At 36.9% G+C, this 25,897-nt stretch overlaps 1 protein-coding gene across 2 annotated transcripts in view; it reads left to right on the top strand.

The window, feature by feature from the left end:
• EFR3A (EFR3 homolog A) overlaps positions 1 to 25,897 on the top strand; it is a 98,744-nt gene that overhangs the window by 16,842 nt on the left and 56,005 nt on the right. The window contains exons 2-4 of one of the 2 annotated variants that reach the window (XM_082675171.1): positions 20,745 to 20,821; positions 23,024 to 23,151; positions 24,390 to 24,540. In XM_082675171.1, coding sequence (XP_082531297.1) covers positions 20,745 to 20,821; positions 23,024 to 23,151; positions 24,390 to 24,540 — 356 coding nt within the window. Of the gene's footprint in view, positions 1 to 20,744; positions 20,893 to 23,023; positions 23,152 to 24,389; positions 24,541 to 25,897 lie in introns of both variants that reach the window. The other variant, XM_082675172.1, reaches the window with a different exon arrangement.

Below are 25,897 nucleotides of genomic sequence, written 5' to 3'. Positions count from 1 at the left end.
AGGGCCCACTCTAATGACTTCATCCTCACTTAATTGCCTCTGCAAAACCTTATCTCTAAATAAGGTCACATTCTGACGCCCTGGGAGTTAGGACTTAAGTATATGAATTTGGAGGGGGATATAGTTCAACCCATAATAGCTATGTGAGACATGAAAGTGAAACAGATTTTTTACTTAACAATATTTCCATTTTCTAAACATGCTTATTTATTAAACTTTGATGTAAACTGATGGCATAGTAACTTTTTATTTTGCTAAAACCAAATATTCATTTATTTAAACTTAGGGTGAAGTATATCTAATGCTAGAAGAAAATTGGTAGAGTTGAACAAAAGTTCTTTCTTTTCATGGCTCAGTTATTTGGTATGCCACTAAATTCTCTGAAGGCTGACTTAAAGTCATTTTGGCATTTGAGTTGATTTCAGGAATGGTACATATCTTAATATCTAGCAAATACAGAATTTACTGGTCTACATGTTATATGAAATCTTACTTGTGTTAGTTTTTCAAAGCTGCCATATACAAGGTACCATAAGCCAAGTGGCTTAAGACAACAGAATATTCTCACAGTTCCGGAACCTAGAAGTCTGAAATAAGGTGTGGGCAGGGCCATGCTCTCCCATAAGTTTCTAGGGAAGGATCCTTCCTTGCCTCTTCTAGCTCTGGTGGCTGCTGGCAAGCCTTAGAGTTCCTTGGTTTGTGGCAGCATGAATCTAATCTCTTCCTGTGTTCAATGTGGCCTTCTTCCCTGTGTGTCTCCTCTTTCTCTTATCCACTTGTCTTATCTTTCTCTTTATGAGGGTACCAGTCTTTGGATTAAGGGCCCACCCTAATCCAGGATGACCTCCTTTTAATTTGATTCCATGTGCAAAAACTCTGTTTCCAAATAAGGTCACATTCACAGGTACTGGGGTTAGGACTTCAACATATCTTTTTTGTGGGAACACAGTTCAACCGGCAACGTTTGTCCATTGCTTTAAAAAGTTAGCTTCTTTTAACTTCTCTAATCTTCCAAGTATTCTTGACTAGTGAATGGACAACTTTGTTATCACAGATTAATGTTCTTGAGCCTCACAATTCAGAACCCTCCCACTGTCTTGATGGTTAACCCATTACCTTGGTTTTCCAGGTAAAGAATTATGCTTCACTTTCAGCTCTTTGTCCTGTTTCAGTAGTTTGTTGCAAATTCTTTTTAAAGTGCCTTTTGTCTCATACTTTCTTTACCAACTCAGTGTTATGAGTTATGTTTGAAATTGTTGAACCTACTGTTTTATAATTTACAATAGATTGCAATTCCAGGAGCCTTTTGTAACTGGAACATGTGCTATCTTACTGCTGAATGCATCTTATCTCTAGTACTTTTTATGAAGACAAGGTATTCTATACAGATAGAATGGTGTGAGCAGGTGCATGGGGATGAATAGGTTTGGAGCTTGATTTAAGAGCTGTGAATATTCACAGTTTTTATCTGGGAAGTAAGACTGAAAAGGTAGAGACTGTGCCCAGGTTCATCTCCAAAACCAGCCTAACAATGAAGTGTAAATAAATTGGGGAGATCTTTATTTTGGTAAAGTGTAACTGACTTCACTTTTTAAATCTTTAAATAAATGTGTGTGTGTGTAGCTAAAATGAACTATTAAATTTATCATATATATTTTGTAAAATAAGTGATTTGGGTTTTTGTAGGTATGCTCTGAATGAACTATCTTATAATTTGTCTAATCGTGGATACTATTTTAATAACCTTTTCCATTATATTCCATTATATTCTCAGTATATTTCTGACATACAATAAAATATCTTGTAGTCATATTCTTTCTGTGTTAACTTTGCCTTAAAAAAACCTCACAGCCTTTTCAGAGGCATTTGGAAAATGTCAGTTTTGTTTTCTTTTTTTTTTTTTTTTTTTAACTTTCACAAATTGGAAATGTCACAGTCAGACAGCTTCTGAGGAGAAATAGAAAGCTTCTATTGTGAGTCAAGGTTTGAACTTTATTTATTATTATTTTCTTCTTATTAATCATCCATTTTATACACATCAGTGTATACATGTCAGTCCCAATCACCCAATTCATCACACCACCACCCCCATCCACCCCGCCACTTTCCCCCCTTGGTGTCCATATGTTTCTTTCTCTACTTCTGTGTCTCAATTTCTGCCCTGCAAACCAGTTCATCTGTACCATTTGTCTAGGTTCCATATATATGCGTTAATATACAATATTTGTTTTTCTCTTTCTGACTTACTTCACTCTGTATGACAGTCTCTAGATGCATGCAAGTCTCTACAAATGACCCAATTTCGTTCCTTTTTATGGCTGAGTAATATTCCATTCGGTATACGTACTACATCTTCTTTATCTGTTCGTCTGTTGATGGGCATTTAGATTACTTCCATGACCTGGCTATTGTAAATAGTGCTGCAGTGAACATTGGGGTGCATGTGTCTTTTTGAATTATGCTTTTCTCTGGGTATATGCCCAATAGTGGGATTGCTGGGTCATATGGTAATTCTATTTTTGGTTTTTAAAGAACCTCTCTACTGTTCTCCATAGTGGCTGTATCAATTTACATTCCCACCAACATTGCAAGAGGGTTCCCTTTTCTCCACACCCTCTCCAGAATTTGTTGTTTGTAGATTTTCTGGCGATGCCCATTCTAACCAGTGTGAAGTGATACCTCGTTGTAGTTTTGATTTTCTTTTCTCTGATAATTAGTGATGTTGAGCATCTTTTCATGTGTCTCTTGGCCATCTGTATGTCTTCTTTGGAGAAATGTCTGTTTTGGTCTTCTGCCCATTTTTGGATTGGGTTGTTTGTTTGTTTGATATTGAGCTGCATGAGCTGTTTATATATTTTGAAGATTAATCCTTTGTCCATTGATTCGTTTGCAAATATTTTCTCCCATTCTGACTGTTGTCTTTTCGTCTTCTTTATAGTTTCCTTGGCTGTGCAAAAGCTTTTAAGTTTCATTAGGTTCCATTTGTTTATTTTTGTTTTTATTTCCATTACTCTAGGAGGTGGGTCAAAAAAGATCTTGCTGTGATTTATGTCGAAGAGTGTTCTTATGTTTTCCTCTAAGAATTTTATAGTGTCCGGTGTTACATTTAGGTCTTTGATTCATTTTGAGTTTATTTTTGTATATGGTGTTAGGGAGTGTTCCAACTTCATTCTTTTACATGTAGCTGTCCAGTTTTCCCAGCACCACTTATTAAAGAGGCTGTCTTTTCTCCTTTGTAAACTCTTGCCTCCTTTATCAAAGATAAGGTGACCATATGTGCATGGGTTTAACTTTGGGTTTTCTATCCTGTTCCATTGATCTATATTTCTGTTTTTGTGCCAGTGCCATATTGTCTTGATTACTGTAGCTTTGTAATATAGTCTGAAGTCAGGGAGTCTGATTCCTCCAGCTCCGTTTTTTCTCTTAAGACTTCTTTGGCTATTCAGGGTCTTTTGTGTCTCCATACAAATTTTAAGATTTTTTTTTGTTCTAGTTCTGTAAAAAATGCCACTGGTAATTTGATAGGGATTGCACTGAATCTGTAGATTGCTTTGGGTAGTATAGTCATTTTCACAATATTGATTCTTCTAATCCAAGAATATGGTATATCTCTCCAACTGTTGGTATCATCTTTAATTTCTTTCATCAGTGTCTTATAGTTTTCTGCATACAGGTCTTTTGTCTCCCTAGGTAGGTTTATTCCTAGGTGTTTTATTCTTTTTGCTGCAATGGTAAATGGGAGTGTTTCCTTAATTTCTCTTTCAGATTTTTCATCATTAGTGTATAGGAATGCCAGAGATTTCTGTGCATTAATTTTGTAGCCTGCAACTTTTCTAAATTTGTTGATTAGCTCTAGTAGTTTTCTGGTAGCATCTTTAGGATTCTCTATGTATAGTATCATGTCATCTGCAAACAGTGGCAGTTTTACTTCTTCTTTTCCAATTTGTATTTCTTTTTCTTCTCTGATTGCCATGGCTAGGACTTCCAAAACTATGTTGAATAATAATGGTGAGAGTGGATATCCTTGTCTTGTTCCTGATCTTAGAGGAAATGCTTTCAGTTTTTCACCATTGAGAATGATGTTTGCTGTGGGTTTGTCGTATATGGCCTGTATTATGTTGAAGTAGGTTCCCTCTATGCCCACTTTTGGGAGAGCTTTTATCATAAATGGGTGTTGAATCTTGTGAAAAGATTTTTCTGCATCTATTGAGATCATCATATGGTTTTTATTCTTCAGTTTGTTAGTATGGTGTATCACATTGATTGATTTGCGTATACTGAAGAATCCTTGAATCTCTGGGATAAATCCCACTTGATCATGGTGTATGATCCTTTTAATGTGTTGTTGGATTGTGTTTGCTTGTATTTTGTTGAGGATTTTTGCATCTATATTCACCAGTGATATTGGTCTGTAATTTTCTTTTTTTGTAGTATCTTTGTTTGGTTTTGGTATCAGGGTGATGGTGGCCTCATAGAATGAGTTTGGGAGTTTTCCTTCCTCTGCAATTTTTTGGAAGAGTTTGAGAAGGATGGGTGTTAGCTCTTCTCTAAATGTTTGATAGAATTCACCTGTGAGGCCATCTGGTCCTGGACTTTTGTTTGTTGGAAGATTTTTAATCAGTTTAATGAAAGTTTCAATTTCATTACTTGGTGATTGGTCTGGTCATATCTTCTGTTTCTTCCTGGTTCAGTCTTGGAAGGTTACACGTTTCTAAGAATTTGTCCATTTCTTCCAGGTTGTCCATTTTATTGGCATAGAGTTGCTTGTAGTAGTCTCTTGGGATGCTTTGTATTTCTGCCATCTCTGTTGTAACTTCTCCTTCATTTCTAATTTTATTGATTTGAGCCCTCTCCCTCTTTTTCTTGATGAGTCTGGCTAATGGTTTATCAATTTTGTTTATCTTCTCAAAGGACCAGCTTTTAGTTTTATTGACCTTTGCTATTGTTTTGTTTCTATGTCATTTACTTCTGCTCTGATCTTTATGATTTCTTTCCTTCTGATAAGTTTGGGTTCTGTTTGTTCTCTCTCTCATTCCTCTAGGTGGAACGTTAGATTGTTTATTTGAGATTTTTCATGTTTCTTGAGGAAGGCTTGTATTGCTATAAACTTCCCTCTTAGAACTGCTTTTTATGCATCCCATAGGTTTTGGATTGTTGTGTTTTCATTGTCATTTGTCTCTAGGTATTTTTTGATTTTCTCTTTGATTTCTTCAGTGATCTCTTGGTTCTTTAGTAACGTATTGTTTAGCCTCCATGTGTTTGTGTTTTTTATGTTTTTTTCCTTGTAATTGATGTCTAATCTCATAGCGTTGTAGTCAGAAAAGATGCTTGATATGATTTCAGTTTCCTTAAATTTGCTGAGGCTTGATTTGTGACCCAAGATGTGATCTATCCTGGAGAATGTTCCATGTGCACTTGGGAAGAAAGTGTAATCTGCTGTTTTTGGATGGAATGTCCTATGAATATCACTTAAATCTATATGGTCTGTTGTGTCATTTAAAGCTTGTGTTTCCTTGTTAATTTTCTGTTTGGATGATCTCTCCATTGGTGTAAGTGAGGTGTTAAAGTCCCCCACTATTATTGTGTTACTGTTGGTTTCCTCTTTTAGAGCTGTTAGCAATTACCTTATGTATTGAGGTGCTCCTATGCTGGGTGCATATATATTTATAATTGTTATATCTTCTTGGATTGATCCCTTGGTCATTACATAGTGTCCTTCCTTGTCTCTTGTAACATTCTTTTCTTTTTTTTTTTTTTTGTGGTATGCGGGCCTCTCACTGTTGTGGAGCACAGGCTCCGGACGTGCAGGATCAGCGGCCATGGCTCACGGGCCCAGCCGCTCCGCGGCATGTGGGATCTTCCCAGACCGGAGCACAAACCCGTGTCTCCTGCATTGGCAGGCGGACTCTCAACCACTGCGCCACCACGGAAGCCCCCAACATTCTTTATTTTAAAGTCTATTTTATCTGATATGAGTATTGCTACTGCAGCTTTCATTTCTCCATTGAATCGGAGTGAGATGCTTGCTGGGTAGAGTAATCTTGGTTGTAGGTTCTTCCCTTTCATCACTTTAAGTATATCATGCCACTCCCTCTGGCTTGTAGAGTTTCTGCTGAGGAGGAATTCGCTGTTAACCTTATGGGAGTTCCCTTGTATGTTATTTGTCGTTTTTCCCTTGCTGCTTTTAATAATTTTTCTTTGTCTTTCATTTTTGCCAATTTGATTACTATGTGTCTCAGTGTGTTTCTCCTTGGGTTTATCCTGCATGGGACTTGCTGCGCTTCCTGGACTTGGGTGGCTATTTCCTTTCCCATGTTAGGGAAGTTTTCGACTATAATCTCTTCAAATATTTTCTTGGGTCCTTTCTCTCTCTCTTCTCCTTTTGGGACCCCTATAATGCAAATGTTGTTACATTTAATGTTGTCCCAGAGGTCTCTTAGGCTGTCTTCATTTCTTTTCATTCTGTTTTCTTTATTCTGTTCCACAGCAGTGAATTCCACCATTCTGTCTTCCAGGTCACTTATCCGTTCTTCTGCCTCAGTTATTCTGCTATTGATTCCTTCTAGTGTATTTTTCATTTCAGTATTGTATTGTTCATCTGTATTTGTTTGTTCTTTAATTCTTCTAAATCTTTGTTAAACATTTCTTGCATCTTTTCGACCTTTGCCTCCATTCTTTTTCCGAGGTCCTGGATCATCTTCACTATCATTATTCTGAATTCTTTTTCTGGAAGCTTGCCTATCTCCATTTCATTTAGTTGTTTTTCTGGGGTTTTATCTTCTTTCTTCATCTGGTACATAGCCCTCTGCCTTTTCATCTTGTCTATCTTTCTGTGAAGGTGTCAAGGTTTGAACTTTAAACATTCATCTCGTTTTAGTGTAAAGTGTTTTGTTTACCAAGAAGTTAAGTAGACTTCCTTATTACCTGCAAAGCAAGTTAATTTAGAAGGGAAGTATCAAAGCATATGAGTCCTTGTTAAATAATAGTTTCCATTGCTGGTCTTTTCTGTACCTTCCACAATACCTTGTATAGTACTTTCCACATAATTGGTATTCATTAATATTTGTTTTGCAGCTGAGTTGGAATGTCATGTGCATTTAGAGTTAGAAGGAATCTTAGATTGCTTAATCTAACCTCTAGTTTGAATCTGGACAGCAACTGACAGATGATCCTGTTTGGAAGCTCTCAGAGAGTTCTCAGTTATTTTGACTACTTTTATCGAAGTTCTATTCTTTGAGGGCATTACAGACTAGTCCTTTTTTTACATGATGTCTTTTAAGTATTTGGGTAGTACCTGATATTTTGACATTTACTACATGATACATTCTGTGCTAAACATTTCTTCAAACTCAAAGAATGAAAGTTTTTGTTAAGCATTATGAATTGCATTTGGTAGCCTTCAAATCTACCATACCACAGTCTATCTACAGTTAGTCAAATCCAACAGCAATTCATTTTTTTTTTCGGTACGTGGGCCTCTCACTGTTGTGACCTCTCCCGTTGTGGAGCACAGGCTGTGGACGCGCAGGCCCAGCGGCCATGGCCCACGGGCCCAGCCGCTCCGCGGCACGTGGGACCCTCCCGGAGGACCGGGGCACGAACCCGTGTCCCCTGCATCGGCAGGCGGACTCTCAACCATTGTGCCACCAGGGAAGCCCCAATCTTTATTTTAGTAGAACTTTTATTTTGTGATTATCTCATTCTAATCAATTATTTTATCCTTCATTATTTACTAAAAATTATAGAACATCATCTAGTTCTGTATTTCAGATAGGAGACTTGTATCTTACTAAAAACTGATTAAAATAGTAATGAAATACATTACTAGATCCTTTTAAGGGATATTTCATATTATCCATCATTTTATTTTTAATAAGAGCCTATAATCATTGTAAATTATGTGATTAGTCTCTTTATTTTTTCCCACATCAAGTGTAGAGTCTGTAAAACAGTGACTTTCGTTCTGGATATTTTGAAACTGCCACTGCTTTGATTTAGTTTGGGTTAAAATATTTAACATATCTTGAAATTTTAATTTATATTACTGTAAAGTCTGAGATTTTCAGTTTACTTGTTTTTAAAAATGCTCTTAATTTCTTTTTCTGCTGTTTCCTCATTCTTGGAGTCTGTCTTATTTATTTATTTATTTTTGGAGTTCTTATTTTATCTATGTAATTGGTACTTTTATAGAAGGTATAGGATTTGGAAAACTCTCCTTTGTTTTCTCTAACACTATTCTTTTTGTAGTTTTCTTCCTATTTCTTTAAATATCTTCCCTTTCACTTCCTTCTCTGCCAGTCATTATTTAAATGTTTGCTTTCCCCAGGATTCTCTCCCCAATTACATCCTATTTTTCTTTGTCGACCTTAGCTACTCAAACTAGTTGCTTTTGCTATCATTTATATGCTTTTGGTTCTTAAATTTATATTTCTAGTCTAGATCACTTGCCTACTACAGGATGCCCCACTTTCAGGGTTGTAACCTCAAGTTTAACCTGTGCAAAAGAAAATTTATTCTCTTTTTGATACTTCCTCCTACCCCCAAATTTGTCTTCCTCTGTTCCTTATTGGACACCACCATCCAACCACTTGTCCAAACTACCCTGTCTGTTCCTTTTGACTCCTCCCTCTTTGTACCTTCTAAGTTCAGTTGGTCTCCAAGTCGGCTTCCTACAAGTTTGTCTAGCCATTTCTCTCATATTGCAGAACTTTATGTTTGTTTGCAAATTAAAACTACACTCTTGTTCTTAACATGTGGCTCTCTCCACCTAGAATGATAGTCCTCCCCCCTTTGCTGAATTCCTACTTCTTCAAGACTTAGTTTAGTTATTACTTCTTGCAGGAAGGTTAGGGCTGCACTACTGTTCTCCTATAGCAGTCTCTTCTGTCATAGCTGTTGTCACATAGTGAGTTATGATTCTCTTTGTATGTGATTATCTTCTCTTATCAGACTATGAGCTCCTGAAGGCCAGGGACTGCGACCTGTATTTGTCTTCCCTGCATTTAGCCTAGTGCCTGGGGCATGGCAGGTCTCATGAAAACCTTGCTAAAAGAATTAATGTGATTGTGTATGTGTTTTTTCCAATTAGATATATCTGTTGATTTTAAGACTGTTGCAGTTGCACCCTTGTTCCCCTCTGAATTTGGAACCAATTGAGAGAAATATAAATATCAGACTGATACACGTCAAAATATGAGCTTTATTACTGGTAAAGCTGGGTCAGAAAATATGGTTTGACTTTTGTCTATCATCAGGCTTCCCACTTACTTTCCAGCCAAATCTAGACTTTCTAGCGATGTATCTAAGGGACATTCCAGGTTGGCAGAGCAAATGCACTTACCAGCCTTCTGCAAGGAGGACACTCTTGAGTTAGACTTCTGGGTAACCCCCTAGTGGCCACGTAGAGACAGCCTTCCAGGACCAAATATACTGATCACGTAGAGGCAGAAAGAGTGACTTGCAGAATGCAGATTTGAAAGAGAAACCTTTGAGAGTGCACTGTTCATTCATTCAACAAACAGATATGCACTCTCTCTATGCGCTGGGCATTGCATAAGTGCTAAGGATACATATCCGGAGCTTATGTTTCAAGGCACGCTCAGTTCCTTTGTCCAGACTCACCAGTAAAATAAGTCACCCTTCCTCCTTATGATAGAAATTTTCTCTAGGAAAGGTAGGTCGGGAGAATAGAAAATTTTTCCAAACTATATAGCTCATTTTTTAGCTATTGCATGTAAAATAAATTCCAAGGACTGATCATTTTAAGGATAAAGTGGCATGAAATACAGAGAAGCATACCAGAGCAGTCTTTTAGGAAAAGGGGAAATTTCAAAGCTGTGGTCATATTTTAGAAAATCATGTGCGACATCTGACCATGGTAATTTGTTTTCCTTTGCTCCAGTACTTGATTTAGGATTTTAAAGGCCATTTAGTGCCTTGCCCTGATTTACCTCCAGCATGGGGCTGCCAAGTATTCACTTAACGTAAGTTGCTTAGAAAATCTAGTCCACAGGGAGGTATGGTGGTGGCATCTCACAGTGATGGGGAAGTTCTAGAGACCTCAGCCACGAATACCAGTGCACTGTTGGCAGTGAAGTTCTATCAGGTCAGTATCTTCTGTGACGTTGTTTCCAAATGCCCTAGCATTTATCATCTCTGTCATTCATTTGGTCTCATAAATGGTGCTTTATATGATTCATTTATTATAATGTATTAGATGAACTTAAGATGCCGCCGGTATTATAATTTTTTATCCATTGCGTAAATTAGGTAGTAAGTACAATGTCCTGCGTACCTCAAGTACACAATAAGAAAAAATCATATACGTAGTTCTTTAAATCATTATGCAAGGGGAGTGGTTCTTGAGAACTTGAATGGTCATAGTAGGAAGCGGGGGTTATTTCTAGAAATAGGAGTTCTGGTATCCCATCTCTAGAGACTGACTCAGAAGGTCCTGGCTGGGACCAGGGAGTATTCAGTTAAAAACATATATTCCAGTAGACTCTTTTTCAGATGCCTCATAGAACCCTAAGGAAAGCATTGTACTATGGAAACACAGTTTACTTAGGTAGGATTTCTTATGAGGTAACCTTTTAACAAAAGAGAGTAATAAACACATTCACACCATAAAAGCAGAAGAGTTGAGAGTGTTGTTTTAGTTAAGGAAGTTGAGGGTGTTCTAACTGTTCCCTAGAGATAACGTTTGTGTTAAGAGTGTGGTAGAAAAATCAGCATAATTCGATATATATAATTCTACCTGGAGATTGAGGGTGGATTTGGTTACTTGCCATTATGGTTTTGTTTGCATCTGCCTTTTCTTTTTAGTAAAGGAATACTCATCTTGTTTTCTGTAGTATTGATTTCTTACAATTTTGTTAGTATTTTTTGTTGTTGTTGCTTGATATTTAAAAAAAATTTTTAACATCCTTATTGGAGTATAATTGTTTTACAGTGGTGTGTTAGTTTCCTCTGTATAACAAAGTGAATCAGCTATACATATACACATATCCCCATATCCCCTCCCTCTTCCATCTCCCTCCCACCCTCCCTATCCCACCCCTCTAGGTGGTCACAAAGCACCAAGCTGATCTCCCTGTGCTATGCGGCTGCTTCCCACTAGCTATCTATTTTACATTTGGGAGTGTGTATATGTCCATGCCACTCTCTCACTTTGTCCCAGCTTACCCTTCCCCATCCCTGTGTCCTCAAGTCCATTTTGTACGTCTGCATCTTTATTCCTGTCCTGCCCCGAGGAAGAGAAAAACAGATACCGTATGCTAACACATATATGGAATCTAAAAAATAATGAAAAACAAAAAACAGTTTTGTTATATTTTGAAGGTCTTCATGTTAGGAACCAGTTTTGTGACTTATTCACACATCCCATCACAGTCCCTAGCTTCGTACCTTGACTGTAGTAGGCATTTGATAGAACATTAATTACAGATGTGCAGGGAATTTACCAGTTAATAACAAAAATTATTACATCATTTGATATATTATGATTGTAGTTATTATATACTAGAAAAATTAAAGCCAGGTAAACTCTTAAGTTATTATTATTTTTTTAACCAATGTTCTATGTTTCTTTTTTTTTTTCTTACCTTTTTCTTTATCTTCCTTGGCTGGATTGTTGTTGCTTTTCCTCATTTTGTAGCTATAACTGAAAACTTGTCTACTTTGTTTGATGCCTTTAGACATGTCCCAATACTCCGTCTAAGAGAATAAGGATAATCCTAGGTCCTAGGTTGCCTGTGACTGCCAAGATTTATATCACTGGTCCTGGCATAATTATTAATAGCATCCTCAAGTCACTCTAGAGATGCTAAATTACTAAGCATCCCTGGGCCTCACAACCATCTGAATCAGTGATTTGCAAATGGAGTTCTTGCCTTTACTTATCCATAGAGGTCCTTCTGAGGCTCTCTAAGTTTGTCTTTGCTGTGTTAATGTTAGTGGCTCTTTCTGTATTTTGATTTCTAATGTGAGGATTCCTAGACCCTGAAGTTTTGTTGTCCTCTAACAAGTAGCACTAATAGCACCTTTATTTTTATTGAGAATTTTTGTGTTTTTTAAATGTGGAATTTTTAACTTATTTTAATCTTATTTTTGAACTATACAATAGAAGGTTTTGGCTGTCTCAAGAAAATTTTGCCCTTTCAAAATGGATTCTAAATGGGTGAGAGAGAATTCTTGGGCCATTAGCTTATGTCTAGGCATTGATATAAGAAAAACAATGTTCAAGAACACATAAAAAAACAATATTCCATGGTGTTCCATGAACATTTGTTCATGTTAAGGGTTCTTTACAAGAAGTTCTAACTAAAGGGAAAGTTGTAAGTTCAGTTTCTTTTGTTCTTTTCCATAGTAAAGGCATTTGGATACACCCTGATCTCAGTTTTTGTTTATCTTTGGAGAACACATCTCCTTCTTAATGTAGGGTACTCCTGTACTCTTTGGCTAGCTTTGCCATATTACATATTTACCAAGGTTCGCTCTGAGAAGTGGAAAGTAAGTTTTTGTACAAAGCTCCAAAGATTGGTTTGTTGAAATATACTACAGAGATGGAAACTGTCGGAGCCCTCAATTACTTGGCCAACTGTTTCCCTAGCTGGGTGTTAAATCTCCTCTTGAAGGTAAAGGGTTTTTTGTCAGCTAGAGTTTTTGGTAGACTGTGTTTTAAATAGGACTCTTAAAACGCATTTGTGCTTTAGTACTTTACCTTCTCAGTTACGCTATAAATTTTGCATGCTCTGATTTGCCCTACGCCCTTCTTCCTCTATCTTAATCATAATCCTGAAATTTATCTTTGACCATTACATAATTCTCTCTTCCCCCCAAACACATTAATTGTGCAAAATAATTATCAATATAATAGTCAGTACCATGGTGTGGATTCAAGAGGAAAGTTGTTGCTCGCATGCTTTTTTAAACAATTACATCTGGAGAAAATGTGATTCCTTTTGTAATTCTTAACAGTTCTACGGACATTATCATAGAGGACCTTTAGTCAGTATTTTATCTATTAAACAAAAAAGGAAATCACATACTATTTCAGTTTTCAGTTCTGCCTCATCTAATTTCTTACCTCCGGAGATGGGGACACTGGAGCGCTGTGTACTCCCTTCCAAGACCACCCCTGAGTGCACTTGAAGAAGGTCTGTGGCACGCAGCATCTGGTCATATGGTCTTAGAAGTAGGGATGAACCATACATTATGTCCTAATGGTGGTGGGGACAGAGGTGTGAGTACTTTTTTTTTTCCTGTTTTCCTGTTGCAGCTCTGGTTTCTGTGTCATCCAGTGGATCCTTTCTTATTTGTTTTGCAAACTAAGCCAACATCAGATGAAATGAATAGAGAATTGTATTTCCTTATTTTAATGTTTGTGGTATTTTTTTTTCATAGGAGGATTCCAAAAGGTTTTCAAATGCAATCTTGCAGGATTAGATTTTCTAAAAGCCATGATTATTCTGTATTTTATTGCTCTTGTCCTTGTGTAACTCTATTGAGTAATATTTTTTTTCAGTTAAGTATGATAGTATACTGTAAAGTCTATGTATAAATCTGTAAATTGACTGTAAGTAGGACAATGCCTAATATATTTTTTTCCTTTAAAATTGTGATAGTGGGGGAAAAATGTGTTGAGTACAGACTGATCACTAGTCGATGCAGCAAAATGCTGTTTTTTCCCTACAGAGAGTATCTCAGAGTAGTGTTTTGTTTTGTTTTGTTTTGTTTTTTTTGTTACGCGGGCCTCTCACTGTTGTGGCCTCTCCTGTTGCGGGGCACAGGCTCCGGACACGCAGGCTCAGCGGCCATGGCTCACGGGCCCAGCCGCTCCGCGGCATGTGGGATCTTCCCGGACTGGGGCACGAACCCGTGTCCCCTGCATCGGCAGGCGGACTCTCAACCACTGCGCCACCAGGGAAACCCTCGGAGTAGTTTTGTGAAGTGTGCAGAGTTTTGTCCATGTTATGCCTTTTGTAGAGGCAAGTATTGCAATGCAGTGGAAAGACCATCTTTTAAAAAAGAATTGGAACTTTAATTCCATTTACTGCCTTTGTTGTCCTCTTTTCCATGAAGTTTATGTGCCTGGGAATAAAGAACAAGTAGTGAAATTGAGAATGAAAGGAGAGAACGTATAGAATTACATGCGGAAAGAATCATGTAATAAAATACTCCTCTAATGGATTAGAATCCTTTCAAAAGGAACACTTTCCTAAAGATAAGACTATTTTGTTCCCATTTTACTTTGACCCCTGTCTAATTAGTCACCAAACCCTTTTGCTGCTTCCTTTGTGCCGCCTTCTATGTTCCTTCCTTTCTAAGCTCTGGGTCATTAGAGAACGCCTTTTGGGTTTTCCATGCAGCGTCCTCCACAGTGAAACTTGCACTGTTCCATCTGCCTGTCATTGTCCTCCACTGTCTTCAGTGTATCCTTATAGTTCAGTCTACTTGTTCTTCAGGGGGAGCCCTCAGCTCAAATCCTATGTCCTTCACAAAACCTGCCTTCATTTGACCTGGGAGTGCTTTCTCTCTTCTCTCAACTTCTGTGGCCCTATGGCCATGTGGTCCATTTGACATTAGATGTCCCTTGTCCTCCAGTGTTGTCCAAATCTTGTTTTAAATTTCAATTTTTAAACCTTTGTCTTTTCAAGTAGATAGTTACCTTATTGATCCTCTGTGGCTCTTAACACAGTACCTTGTGCATGTGTTGAAGTGCAGGAATAACACCCGTATTACAGGCTTTATATATGGTGTCTATATGTGTGTGTATGGTATATGTAAATCTGCATATTAAGTGTTCAGTACTTGGGAGGGATATGTGTGAGTGGGACTGTAATATTACTAAATCTTTTAATTGTATGAAGTGAATGTCTTGTTCTGACACTAACTGAATGAATAACTTGACTTTTAATTTTAACCTTGAAGAGAATATATGTGACGCAGACTCTTTTTTTTTTTGTGGTACGCGGGCCTCTCACTGTTGTGGCCTCTCCCGTTGCGGAGCACAGGCTCCGGACGCGCAGGCTCAGCGGCCATGGCTCACGGACCCAGCCGCTCCGCGGTATGTGAGATCTTCCCGGACCGGGGCATGAACCCGTGTCCCCTGCATCGGCAGGTGGACTCTCAACCACTGCGCCACCAGGGAAGCCCTGATGCAGACTCTTTTAAAGGGCTTTGGATACCATAGAGCTCGAGGTCTTGAAGTAGTGAATTTTTTAAATCTTCTGATAGAAAAACACGCTGTCTCTTTTCACCTTGATTACTGATAGCTTCCACTAGGCCTAAAAATAAAGCATGAATTGTTTAGAGTGATTCATTTGACACTGTCAGCTGTTCGCTGGAGAAATTACATTGTTCTGGCATTTATTTAGTATTTTGTGGTGGACAGTGTACTTTATCATTTTGATTTTTATAGCACATATCAACAGATATTAAATTCATTTTGTTTACCAGTGAACTTTGGGTCCAAATTCATTTAGTGAAGGAACATTTTTTGTGAATGTCTGCTATATTCCAGACACGCACAACAATGAACAAACCATATGGGCTTTATGTTGGAGTGACTCATCTTCAGGGGGGAAAGACAGACATGTGTATAAATAAGTACAATAATTTGTTATAGATACAATGATAGAAATATCATAAAGACCAAAATCCAGTAATCATAGCCATTCCCATTGGAAAGTATGACACTTAGTAAGCCCTAAATATGCCAGAGAATTCCTAATGCATTACATGTTAGAATTAACAGAGATAATATAATTGTTTTGTAGAAGTTATAGATACTGTTAATTTCTCCTTTAATAGATCATGAGACAAACCTAATTCAAAATCATACAGTTGGTTCCCATCATAAGATCTAAACATTCTTCAACTTCATTATTTTTGTTTTAGAGGATAGCTTTTTCCCAAGTACCCAGTGCCATGATGGTGTTTAATAATAGACATTAATATTGTAATTATTATTTTTTTAATAGTGTAATTATTAATAATTTAATACTGGAGATATTACTATTTCCAGTTAGATTTAAATTATCATTGGTAATATAGTTAGTTGAAAGCATAAGTAACTTATTTTAAAAGGGGTCTTAATTAATTATCCAAACTCCCAGACTTACAAAGCTGCATAGGAAAGCAAATGTCATCACAAACTAGGAGTCCTCACCGGTGGACCAACCACTTAGATTATTGGCCCCATTAAGCAGAATTCTCCCAGCATCCCTGTATGCCCATGTCCCCGATCCATGGCTTCTGTCAGCTCAGCCATGAGGTTTTCTGTGCAGCTACTCAAGTCCTTCTGTGAATGCCTGTTGGATCAGGACGGGTTGGAAATTATTTCTGACACCTCACCATGAAAGAAGGAGGAGGATAGAGGTCGATACATTTCACTCCTGCCTGAGGCGAGGACTAGGAGATGCTGGTGAATCCACATGGTGTCTTGGGTGTCTTTAAAGAAGAAATGGTTAATTTAGGAGAGCAGAATTTACCAAAAAAAAAAAAATTTTCCAAAAGGTTTTTTTAATATATATATATATATATATAATGTTTTTAAAGTGGCTTCTATATTCCAGGCAATTTTTTATATTGATTTAGTACTCCTAACCCTGAGAGATGGGTAGGATTTTTCTGTTTCCTCACTAAGGCTCAGAGAGCATTATTGAACAGGTTGCCCCATGAGCCTGTGTGCACACCACTGTAATATGCAGCTTGGCACTTTTTTTTGGGTCATAATTTTTCTTTCCAGCTATGCCCCAGTTCCATTTTCCCATAGTTCACTTACCTACTTGAGACTTCCTGTTTCTCCTCCTGCTATATCATACGTAGGGTTCTAAATTCCATATGCTGCAGGAGGAGAATGGTGAATTACCTTGTCCTTTATGTGTTAGAATTAAATTTAAAGGAAGAATTCGTATTGCTTAGACCTGCCAGTTGCTTGAGGCTTTCTTGTGATATGCTTAGCCCCTTTTTCCTTTGGACAAGATGAGGTTGGGAAGCAGAAAACTGAGGAGTTTGTTGGAAGGGATCAGAAGCTAGGATGAGGAGGAATTAAAGGAATGCTTTAAGAAAACCATATAAGTTTATTTTCTTATTCAAACTATATGAAAATCTATATTTAGTAAACTAGCAATACAATACTTTAATAGTATCTTGTTTAAGCTGTTTGGCCTTGTCAGCAGAATTTGATAGGGATATTATCAAGTTCTCCATAGCTTTATATTTGATGTCAACACGTTAGCTAAGTTACAGTGTATTAGAACCTTCTGCTAATTAATTACAAGTAAAGTGAACTAGGCGCTTCCTGCACAGTAGGTAAAAGGATCTAAGCAGGAAGATCAGCTAGAAAATCGTCTCCTACAACATGAAGGACTATGTTCAGGTACCTGCAGCTGAACTCGAAAAGCCTTATGAACTGACTTCAGCAAGGGAGTCACCCACATTTCTGTGCCTCAGTAGGTCCAATGATTTTATTTTATTTGTTCTTGTGGTGTTTATAAGTACAGAATTGTCTTATTTAAAATAGAGTTCTTTTGTGATTACTGTTACCACTCACTTTCACCTTGTATTACCTTCAGTATGTTATCATTTTATAGAAACCTGAGTAAATTGAAGCTTTCAAATCTAGTTTCATCTGTCTTCTCTATAGTTGGTAAGTTTTCATGCATAGTAAGTGGTCAAGAAGTTGTTTTTGTTTTGTTTCGTTTCGAAGCTCCTGGAGAAGCTCACTGTGATTGTTTATTTCCCTCCATGGCAGTGCATTCCTCATCTGTTAGCCAGACTCATTCCTGCAGTCATGTTCATGGGTAGTGGTTTGTGGAGAGCTAAAATGTTTAAAGTAATTTAGAAATTGTCTGGTACTTGAATTCAGAGTGGCAGTTACCCTTTAAAGTCATCAGATCTGCTTGGAATCTCAGCTCCTCTCCTTACCGGCTGTATGATATGGGACAAATGGGCCTCCCTTAGCCTCTGTTTTCTCGTTTATCACACAAAGGTGAAAATAGCACCTCAGAGAGCTGCCGTAGGAGTACATGAATGATGCTGTAAAGTACTTAGTGTAGTGCTGCACACATCACATTCAGAAAACAGCAGTTACCCCACTGGTTCTCCTCTTGTTATTGAAGGCTTGTTGTGAACCACATGTAAAATTTGTTGGAGTTTTAGATGATTAATTCTCAGCAAAGGTTGTCACGTTGTTGGCAATACTATCTCAAGGGCCCTCAAGCACCTCTGCTTACCCCGATTATAAGTACTTACAGCGTTACTAGTAATAACTACCATTTTATTGAATGCTTACTGTGTATTACACCCTTAATAAGAACTTTACATATAGTTTTATTTCATTTTCCCAATAAATATGAAGAAGGCGTTATTACACCCATTTAACTGATAAGGAAATGTAGGTAAAATAAGAGAAGGTAACGTGCCTTCCTAGGTGGACAGTGAGAGACCTTGGGTTCACCACGGTCTGTGTGACCCCAGAGCCCCTGCCCTTTAACCCCATGCTACCTATGTCTTTTTACTCATCTGTCTCTTCCAGTACACCTAAGCTTCCTGAAAGTGGGAACTGGATATTATGTGTATTTCAAGTCCCCAGTTTTTGGAAGCCTCTTTAAACTAAAAGCAGTGTATAATATCAGAAAGTATCAATGTGAGACATAATACCTTATTAAGAATTCTTTCTTACCTATTGAAAATTACATAATTTACCATTCTGACAGGAAACTTGAAGCTTTGGGACTTGTTTTTCAGTTCCATTCTCTCTTTGCCATAATAGCAATTTGAATTTACTATATTTGGCCTTGTGTTAGTGATAGCAGAGTATTCATACTAATCTTCTTACCAGGTTATAAGCTTCTTTCATCATTGCAGTTCCTAGCTCAGTGCCCTATATAAGTTAATCACTTGATACATATTTGATTTTAATTTATTTCAGTGTATTAATATTCATCTGAAGTATTTTTATATTAGGTATAGTTGACACAGAGATATGACTTTTGCTTACTTGGCTTTTACCCTTGTTTTTCTTTCTAGTAATCTAGCCTGTGTTTTGCTTTTGGACTTTAAAAAGAGTTCAGGTATTTTGGTGTTAGTCTGAAAAAAATTCCCTAATGGACTCTTGGGAATTTTTTCTTCTATTAAAGTAGAAAACATCCTGAACAATGTATAACATTTTGCATTATCAGCATGTAGTGCCTATGTATATATTGCTGAATTATTCACTATTTTTTTTAATAACAAGTTTATGAACTTCTCAAGGGCAGGGATCTTGTCTCTTATACTTTCTTGTATCTGTGGCATCTAGCCACTGATGGTGGCTAGGGACATAGCAGGTGCAGATGAAATATTTGGATGTTGATTGATTTGACCACCAATATCTCTGGGTTTGTGGAAAGAGCATGAGGTTTCAGAGTTAGACATTGGATTCTCACCCAGCCATTGCTGTTGAGTAAGTTACTTGGTCAGTTCTGCTACAGTTTCCACTCTTGTAAAGTAGTAGTGATAAAATACCTAACAGATTTGCTGGAAATGTTAAATAATGTATGCACACTGCTTTATGATAACTAAAGATGCTGTACTTGTCTTAATTCTGTCTTGTTTTTATCAATGTAATGGCTCCATTCTATGACAAATCTGGACTCAGTCTTATATGTTTTGGCCTGTTGGGCACTTAACTTGACGTGGTATATGACTGCATGCATGAGTCATGTATACTTCATGAGCAGAGTGAGGTCTGGAGAAGTTGTCTGTTGAATAACATTACTCAATAAGATAATAGAAGTCTGCTTAAGTCTGCGTTCTCTTAACTTCTAGCTTAAGTGTTCTCTCATACCATATTTTGGTTTCTAAATACATACAAGTGCACACTTACACACAGACACACATACTCCAGTTTCATAAATCATGGGAAGAATTTTATAATGGCTCAAGACCAACATTCCCATTAAGTTATTAGTTTGTAGGACAAGAAAATGGATCCCTCCTACTTACATAGTTCTTTCCAGAGAGTTGATGTGCCTTACCCAAGGTCATGTAGCCATTCAAGTGAAACAATTGGAATGAACCCAGGTCTTCTAATCCAAATCCTTGACCCTTTCCAAGATGCCAGCAACTGAAAATGTATAGAGCAGCCTTTGAGCATTTTTTGAAATTCCTGGACTTTCCCTTGATGTTGATTCTCCCTCACTCTTGTGGTTCCTTTGTATGATGCATCATATAGATACAGGTGTTAACTGTTTTCACCAGCTACACTAGGAGCGAACTGCCATTTTAAGACCATTGTAGCTGGAGCTGAGTGGATGGGGCTGGGCAGGAAAAGTGGGGGTGAGAGAGGTGGAGGTAGGGGCTGCAGAGAGTAGTAGGAAATGAGACCAGAAGGGAGGCAAGGTGGGGTACCAGTTGTGTATGCTTTATAGGATGAATTGGGCAGGTTTTATGTGAATGTGCATGCATGTGTGTACACACACACATGCCCCAAAACATTTTGAACAGTTTGGTTTGAAACTTTGGAGTAATTAATTAGCATGTTCATTTTGACCTGGTGTCTTTGGGGAGGGGAGGAGAAATTTAACTTTTTCACTTCTTAAGTAATAATTGAATTTGCATGCCTTTTTCTATTTCTGGCTGTTTGAACTTTCCCCCTTTATTTTAAATAACCCATAAATATTCAGAAACTTGAATTTCTAGGTCAGTTTACAATACGATTAATCTCTGTACTTTGTGATTTTATTCTTTTTGAACAGGAGTGTGTTGCTGCTGTTCAGCTTTGCGTCCTCGCTACAAACGCCTGGTGGACAACATATTCCCTGAAGATCCAAAAGTAATTTGATCTACATCTACTGATCCTTCTCTTTGCTGACCCATCCTTCCCCCCTGCTGACCTCCCTAAAGGTTTCCCTAATTTCATTTCTCTACTTTTACTCCCAAATCTCATCATGTACACTACTATTTTTATACTACTCTGTTTTTTTTTAACCTTTAAATGATCCATGCTTGCTTGTCTGACTTTCAGATTCTTTTCTTAGATTAAAGCATAAATTCAGAATGATGGATGGATGATGTTCTTTAGTCTGTATAGTTCCTAAATTCAAGTAATACTTACCAAAAATTTATGAACTAATGTCAGATCATTTGTATGAAATGCCAAAAGAACACAACTGTGAATACAGACTTGGTCTTCTGCTCTCGCCAAGCTCCTAGACAAGTAAATTGGCAATTACAATATTGTGTGAAAGAATATGTTGTGATAGAGAAATAAGTACAGGGTACTGCTGGAGTAGGTAGGAATGATATCTAATCTGGGCTTGGGAGAAGAAAGACCTGAAGGAAATGAAATCTAGGCTAAGATCCAAAGAATAAATAGGGTTGGCCACACAATTTTCAGAAGAGAATTGAGAAGTAAAGGGAGAATATTCCAGGCAGAGTTTGTTCTCTTTTTACTTAAGTGCTTTTTAATTTTTTATAAAAGTTACTTTATTGTGGAAGACGACTGGTTTCAAAGCAGTTGTCTTTGATTGATTTTGTTTGACACTATCTTAAATTTTCCAAGACTCCTTTAGTCTAGTGTTAAATGGATAGGGACAAAAAAGTGTTACATGGGTTTGACTTCCAGAAGTTGCTTTATTTTAAAATGTAGCCAACCCTAGAAACCTTTTGGTTATCTTGATATTAATTTATGAGATACACCTCATTTTTAATCAAATCTGATTTAAATATTCAGCAATTTGTAGGAGGCCTATCAATTAAATATTTTGGCTGCGAGATATCCTGGATAATTTATGGCATATAAATAACTCTAAGATATGGTACCTGCCTTTAAGAAGCTTTCCATCCATTTGACTGCTATAAAGCGAAAGCATACTAAATATTAAATCACAATGCATAAATCAGTAAGAAAAATGTTAAGTAAAACAGGTGGTAAAGTTTCTGCCTTTATATCAGGGAGGTATCACATGGGTTGGCAATCTCTGTGAAGCATTCTCAGAAGAAATGTAATTTGCTGAACTCTGAAGGATGTACACCATCTGGAGAAGCAGAGATTAGTCTCTTTGTTGCCGGCAAGAGAAAAATCATGGTAAAGTAAGAGATACCTTTGCGAACAAGAGCCTTCAAATGAAGGTGCCTATAGCCTAATTGAAGTGTAATGAGTGATAATTGTACACAATTCCCGATTGGAAGTTTCAGAAGTATCATTTAATAGACTGAATATTCAGATCATTTCCTTAAGGAATCTGGAACATACGATTACTGAAGATAGGTGGAGCGCAGATTAGGGAGGAATGTGAATGACAGACAAGGCACCTGCTTTATCCCCTGTAACTTACAGGCAGTGAGGGAGCTTTGAACACTTTTGATCATGGGAGTGGTGGCAGGTAAATTAGAGAATGGTTACAGAAAGAATCTTTATTTTTGCCAAGTATTTAGATAAGATTTACTTAAATAGCAATCTGTAAAATAAGGTTTAAGGAAAAGGAAAGATTTACATGAACCTTGCATACATATGGCAGCCATAAACCCAATTGACTACATTTCTTATTTTTAATTTATTAAACGAACAAATCTTGTGGTATATCCAAAACACGTCCAACAGTAGATACCGAGAGGGCAGAGGTCGACATGTCATAGTCTCTGCCTTCAAAGAGTGCTCTAATGAGGGGAACAAATAACCAAACCTTTTCTTATATTCTTATATAGAATAAAATATATTCTATTCCTTACATGCTATATGCAGTTAATTGAGCTATTTTTCTGTAAAGGAAGGTGTTAGAATAATCCATTGCTTGTGAAAGCATATTTAAATGCTTTTCCTAAATGGGGCATTTATTTAACTTTTTGAAAATTCTACATATCCAGAATGGTGATTAGCTCTTAAGAGGCCATATCCAGGAAGGTTCAGCATAAATATGGACTAATCACCAATCCAAAAAGGGGAAATGTGAAGCAGGCAACACTTAGAAATACAAAAAAGAAGCATGAAAATATTAATATAACCTATTTCACTTTTTTTTATTTTTATCTTTAGGATGGCCTTGTTAAAGCTGATATGGAGAAATTGACATTTTATGCTGTGTCTGCTCCAGAGAAACTGGATCGAATTGGTTCTTACCTGGCAGAAAGGTTGAGCAGGGATGTTGTCAGACATCGTTCTGGGTAAGGAAACTAATTGCTGCTAATATAGTATCTTCGGAAAATTCTTCCTATGCTAAATCATCCTGTAAATTATTTTGCCATCTAGTCAGGGAAAGATAACATATGGAGAATAAAACACTGTAATATCATATAAGGAAATGTGTAATACCAAATAGATGCTGTAGCTTTTATTACTTTCCTGGTGGTCAGGTTTAAGAATAAACTCATGTTACTTAACAGAGTTGTTTAAGTATCCATTAATTTTTAAGACTTCCCTAATGGAAATAGTAGAAATTGATTCCCTTAGTCTGTCAGCACAGTACTGTAATTTAAAAATCAGTCTCAAAACTGAAAACTATCAGAAATTCTGTTAATGAACTGATTTTTATCACAGCTCCAGTTTTACCTATCAGAGGAGCAATAACAGAGAGCTGTGTTAGGCTTAAGGTTCAGAATATGTAAGCATGCTGATTTGACCTGTGCTAGCTATACATCTACCTATAAATAAAAGTCTGCCATCTTAATCCATTCTCTGTGCTTGAACAGCAGTAACTTTGCAATTTGGTTTATAAATACTTTTCCATATTGTCATTTTATGATACTAGTTTCTTAGAGTATTCCTTTCTCCAAGTGCTATACTGGCTTTCTCTACTTCTGCATTGTTACCATTTAGAGCATTTGATACAAATGTGAGTCTTGATACAAGTAGTTTTTATAGTTGACTGTTCAAGCAAAGTTATCTGAAGTCTGAATTTTAATTTTTAGTACAAGCTTTAAAATCTGATGAATTATATGGTAAAATGTATGATACCTTTCCTTATAATATTGCTGATACTGTTTTATATACTCATATTTACAAATACAAATAGATTGTGTTAGAAATTTAGGCACATTTCTTATAATAACTTTTGGGTTGGATGCAAAGAAATGTGGTTAAAAGCCTGGAAAATGGAGAATATTTGTGTTTACAAAAAAATTCACATGAAGGTAATGTTAAAGAAGCTCTGGGAGAGTTTTTGGTGAGCAGGAGAAAATGGGATAGTACAGTATAGTTTCTGTATACTTCCACATGAGGATTATTTTATAATCTCAAGATCATTTGTGTTGTGTGAAGATTAGGATCTCACTTAGAAGCTGCTAAATTTGCCTTTCTGTGCTCTGTGCATTTAAGTAAACTTATTTTAATTATCCCTATGAAAGTGATTAGGAGAATTAAGAGAGCTAGAGATGTGCTGACATTATTTTTCTCTTATATTTAGGTATGTTTTAATCGCTATGGAGGCATTGGACCAACTTCTTATGGCCTGCCATTCTCAAAGCATCAAGCCATTTGTAGAAAGCTTTCTTCATATGGTAGCAAAGCTGCTGGAATCAGGGGAACCAAAGCTTCAAGTTCTTGGAACAAATTCTGTGAGTAAAACTATTCTCTAATTTTAAGTTTAATTAGCATAACTTGGATTAACTCTTTTTAGAGTGTCTATCTGGTAGAAGCAGATGTTCTGGTCAGGGCATTTGGACAACCAGTACAGTGGTAGATGATTAGAACATTTTGTCTCTAGTTTTTATTGTCGCTGCTTTTGAAATCTGGGATGTTAACCAATCATAAGGAACAACAGAAACTCAGTTGGCCATAAATGGAAGGCTTTTCTTTTCCCCCAGGCCTTCTTATACTACTTCTGAACTATTTCTGCTAACAGCATTCATTTTCTTTTATCCGGAACCATAGTTCGTTAAACATGTGTGGGGTTGGGGAAGGCATATCTAATAAAGAAAATAAAATACAGTGATAACCTTTCTCCTCTTGTCTTTAGTTTCATTGTATAACCTTCAGTCTTTCAGTTCCAACTTCATCTCTGAGGAAGCTTTCAGGCATTCAACCAATCTATATGTTCCCATCCAGATTTTTATCAACAAATAACAGAGTCATATACTACCTGCTATTGTTTATAGATAACTGTTTTGTGGTTAGGAAGTGTAGGGGGTGACTGACAGCATGGATTCTAGGGTTCGACTGCCTTTCTTTGAATTATGCCTGTGACACTTTCTAGCTGTGTATCTTGGGCAAGTTATTTAACCTCTCCTTGCCTTAGTTTTTCATCTGTGAAATGAAGATAATAATAGTACCGATCTTGGTACTCCTGTTGTGTGATATGAGTTAATACAAATAAAGTTCTTAGAGCAGTGTTTGGCACTGTTAGTTATTGTTGGTAGTAATATAATGTTTTTCTTTTTTTGAAGCAAGAGTATGTAAATAAAATCCTCATTAAAAAGCCCTTAATATGATTTTGTCCATTTGTTTCAGAGGGAAAATATTGGCTATTTCCAAGTGCAGTTAGGTGGTGTGACAGGCTCCATTTCTGGCAACATAGCTGCTTATGCTTCTCCTATTTCCTTTACATTTAGGTGAGGAAAGTTCAGGGGAAATTTTTTAAAAAATTTTATTGAAGTATCGTTGATTTACAATGTTGTGTTAATTTCTGCTCTACAGCAAAGGACTGAGTTATAGATACATATATATATAAATATACCTTTTCATATTCTTTTCCATTACGGTTTATCACAGGATATTGAATATAGTTCCCTGTGCTATACAGTAGTACCTTGTTGTTTATCCATCCTATATATTAGGGGAAGTGTTTTAATTTTTAATGGGTGTGGGGGAAGGAGTTTCAGTGTAAATCTCCAGACATTTCTTTACTTCAAGCCAGCAATGCCATTAGAATTCCTTTAATGACTCATTTGGGAAAAAGACAAAATTCTCCAGTTA

This window comes from Grampus griseus (assembly GCF_964374135.1).
Source record: "Grampus griseus genome assembly, chromosome: 17".
NCBI classification, from domain to species: domain Eukaryota; kingdom Metazoa; phylum Chordata; class Mammalia; order Artiodactyla; family Delphinidae; genus Grampus; species Grampus griseus.
This window is presented reverse-complemented; position numbering and strand designations above follow the sequence as displayed.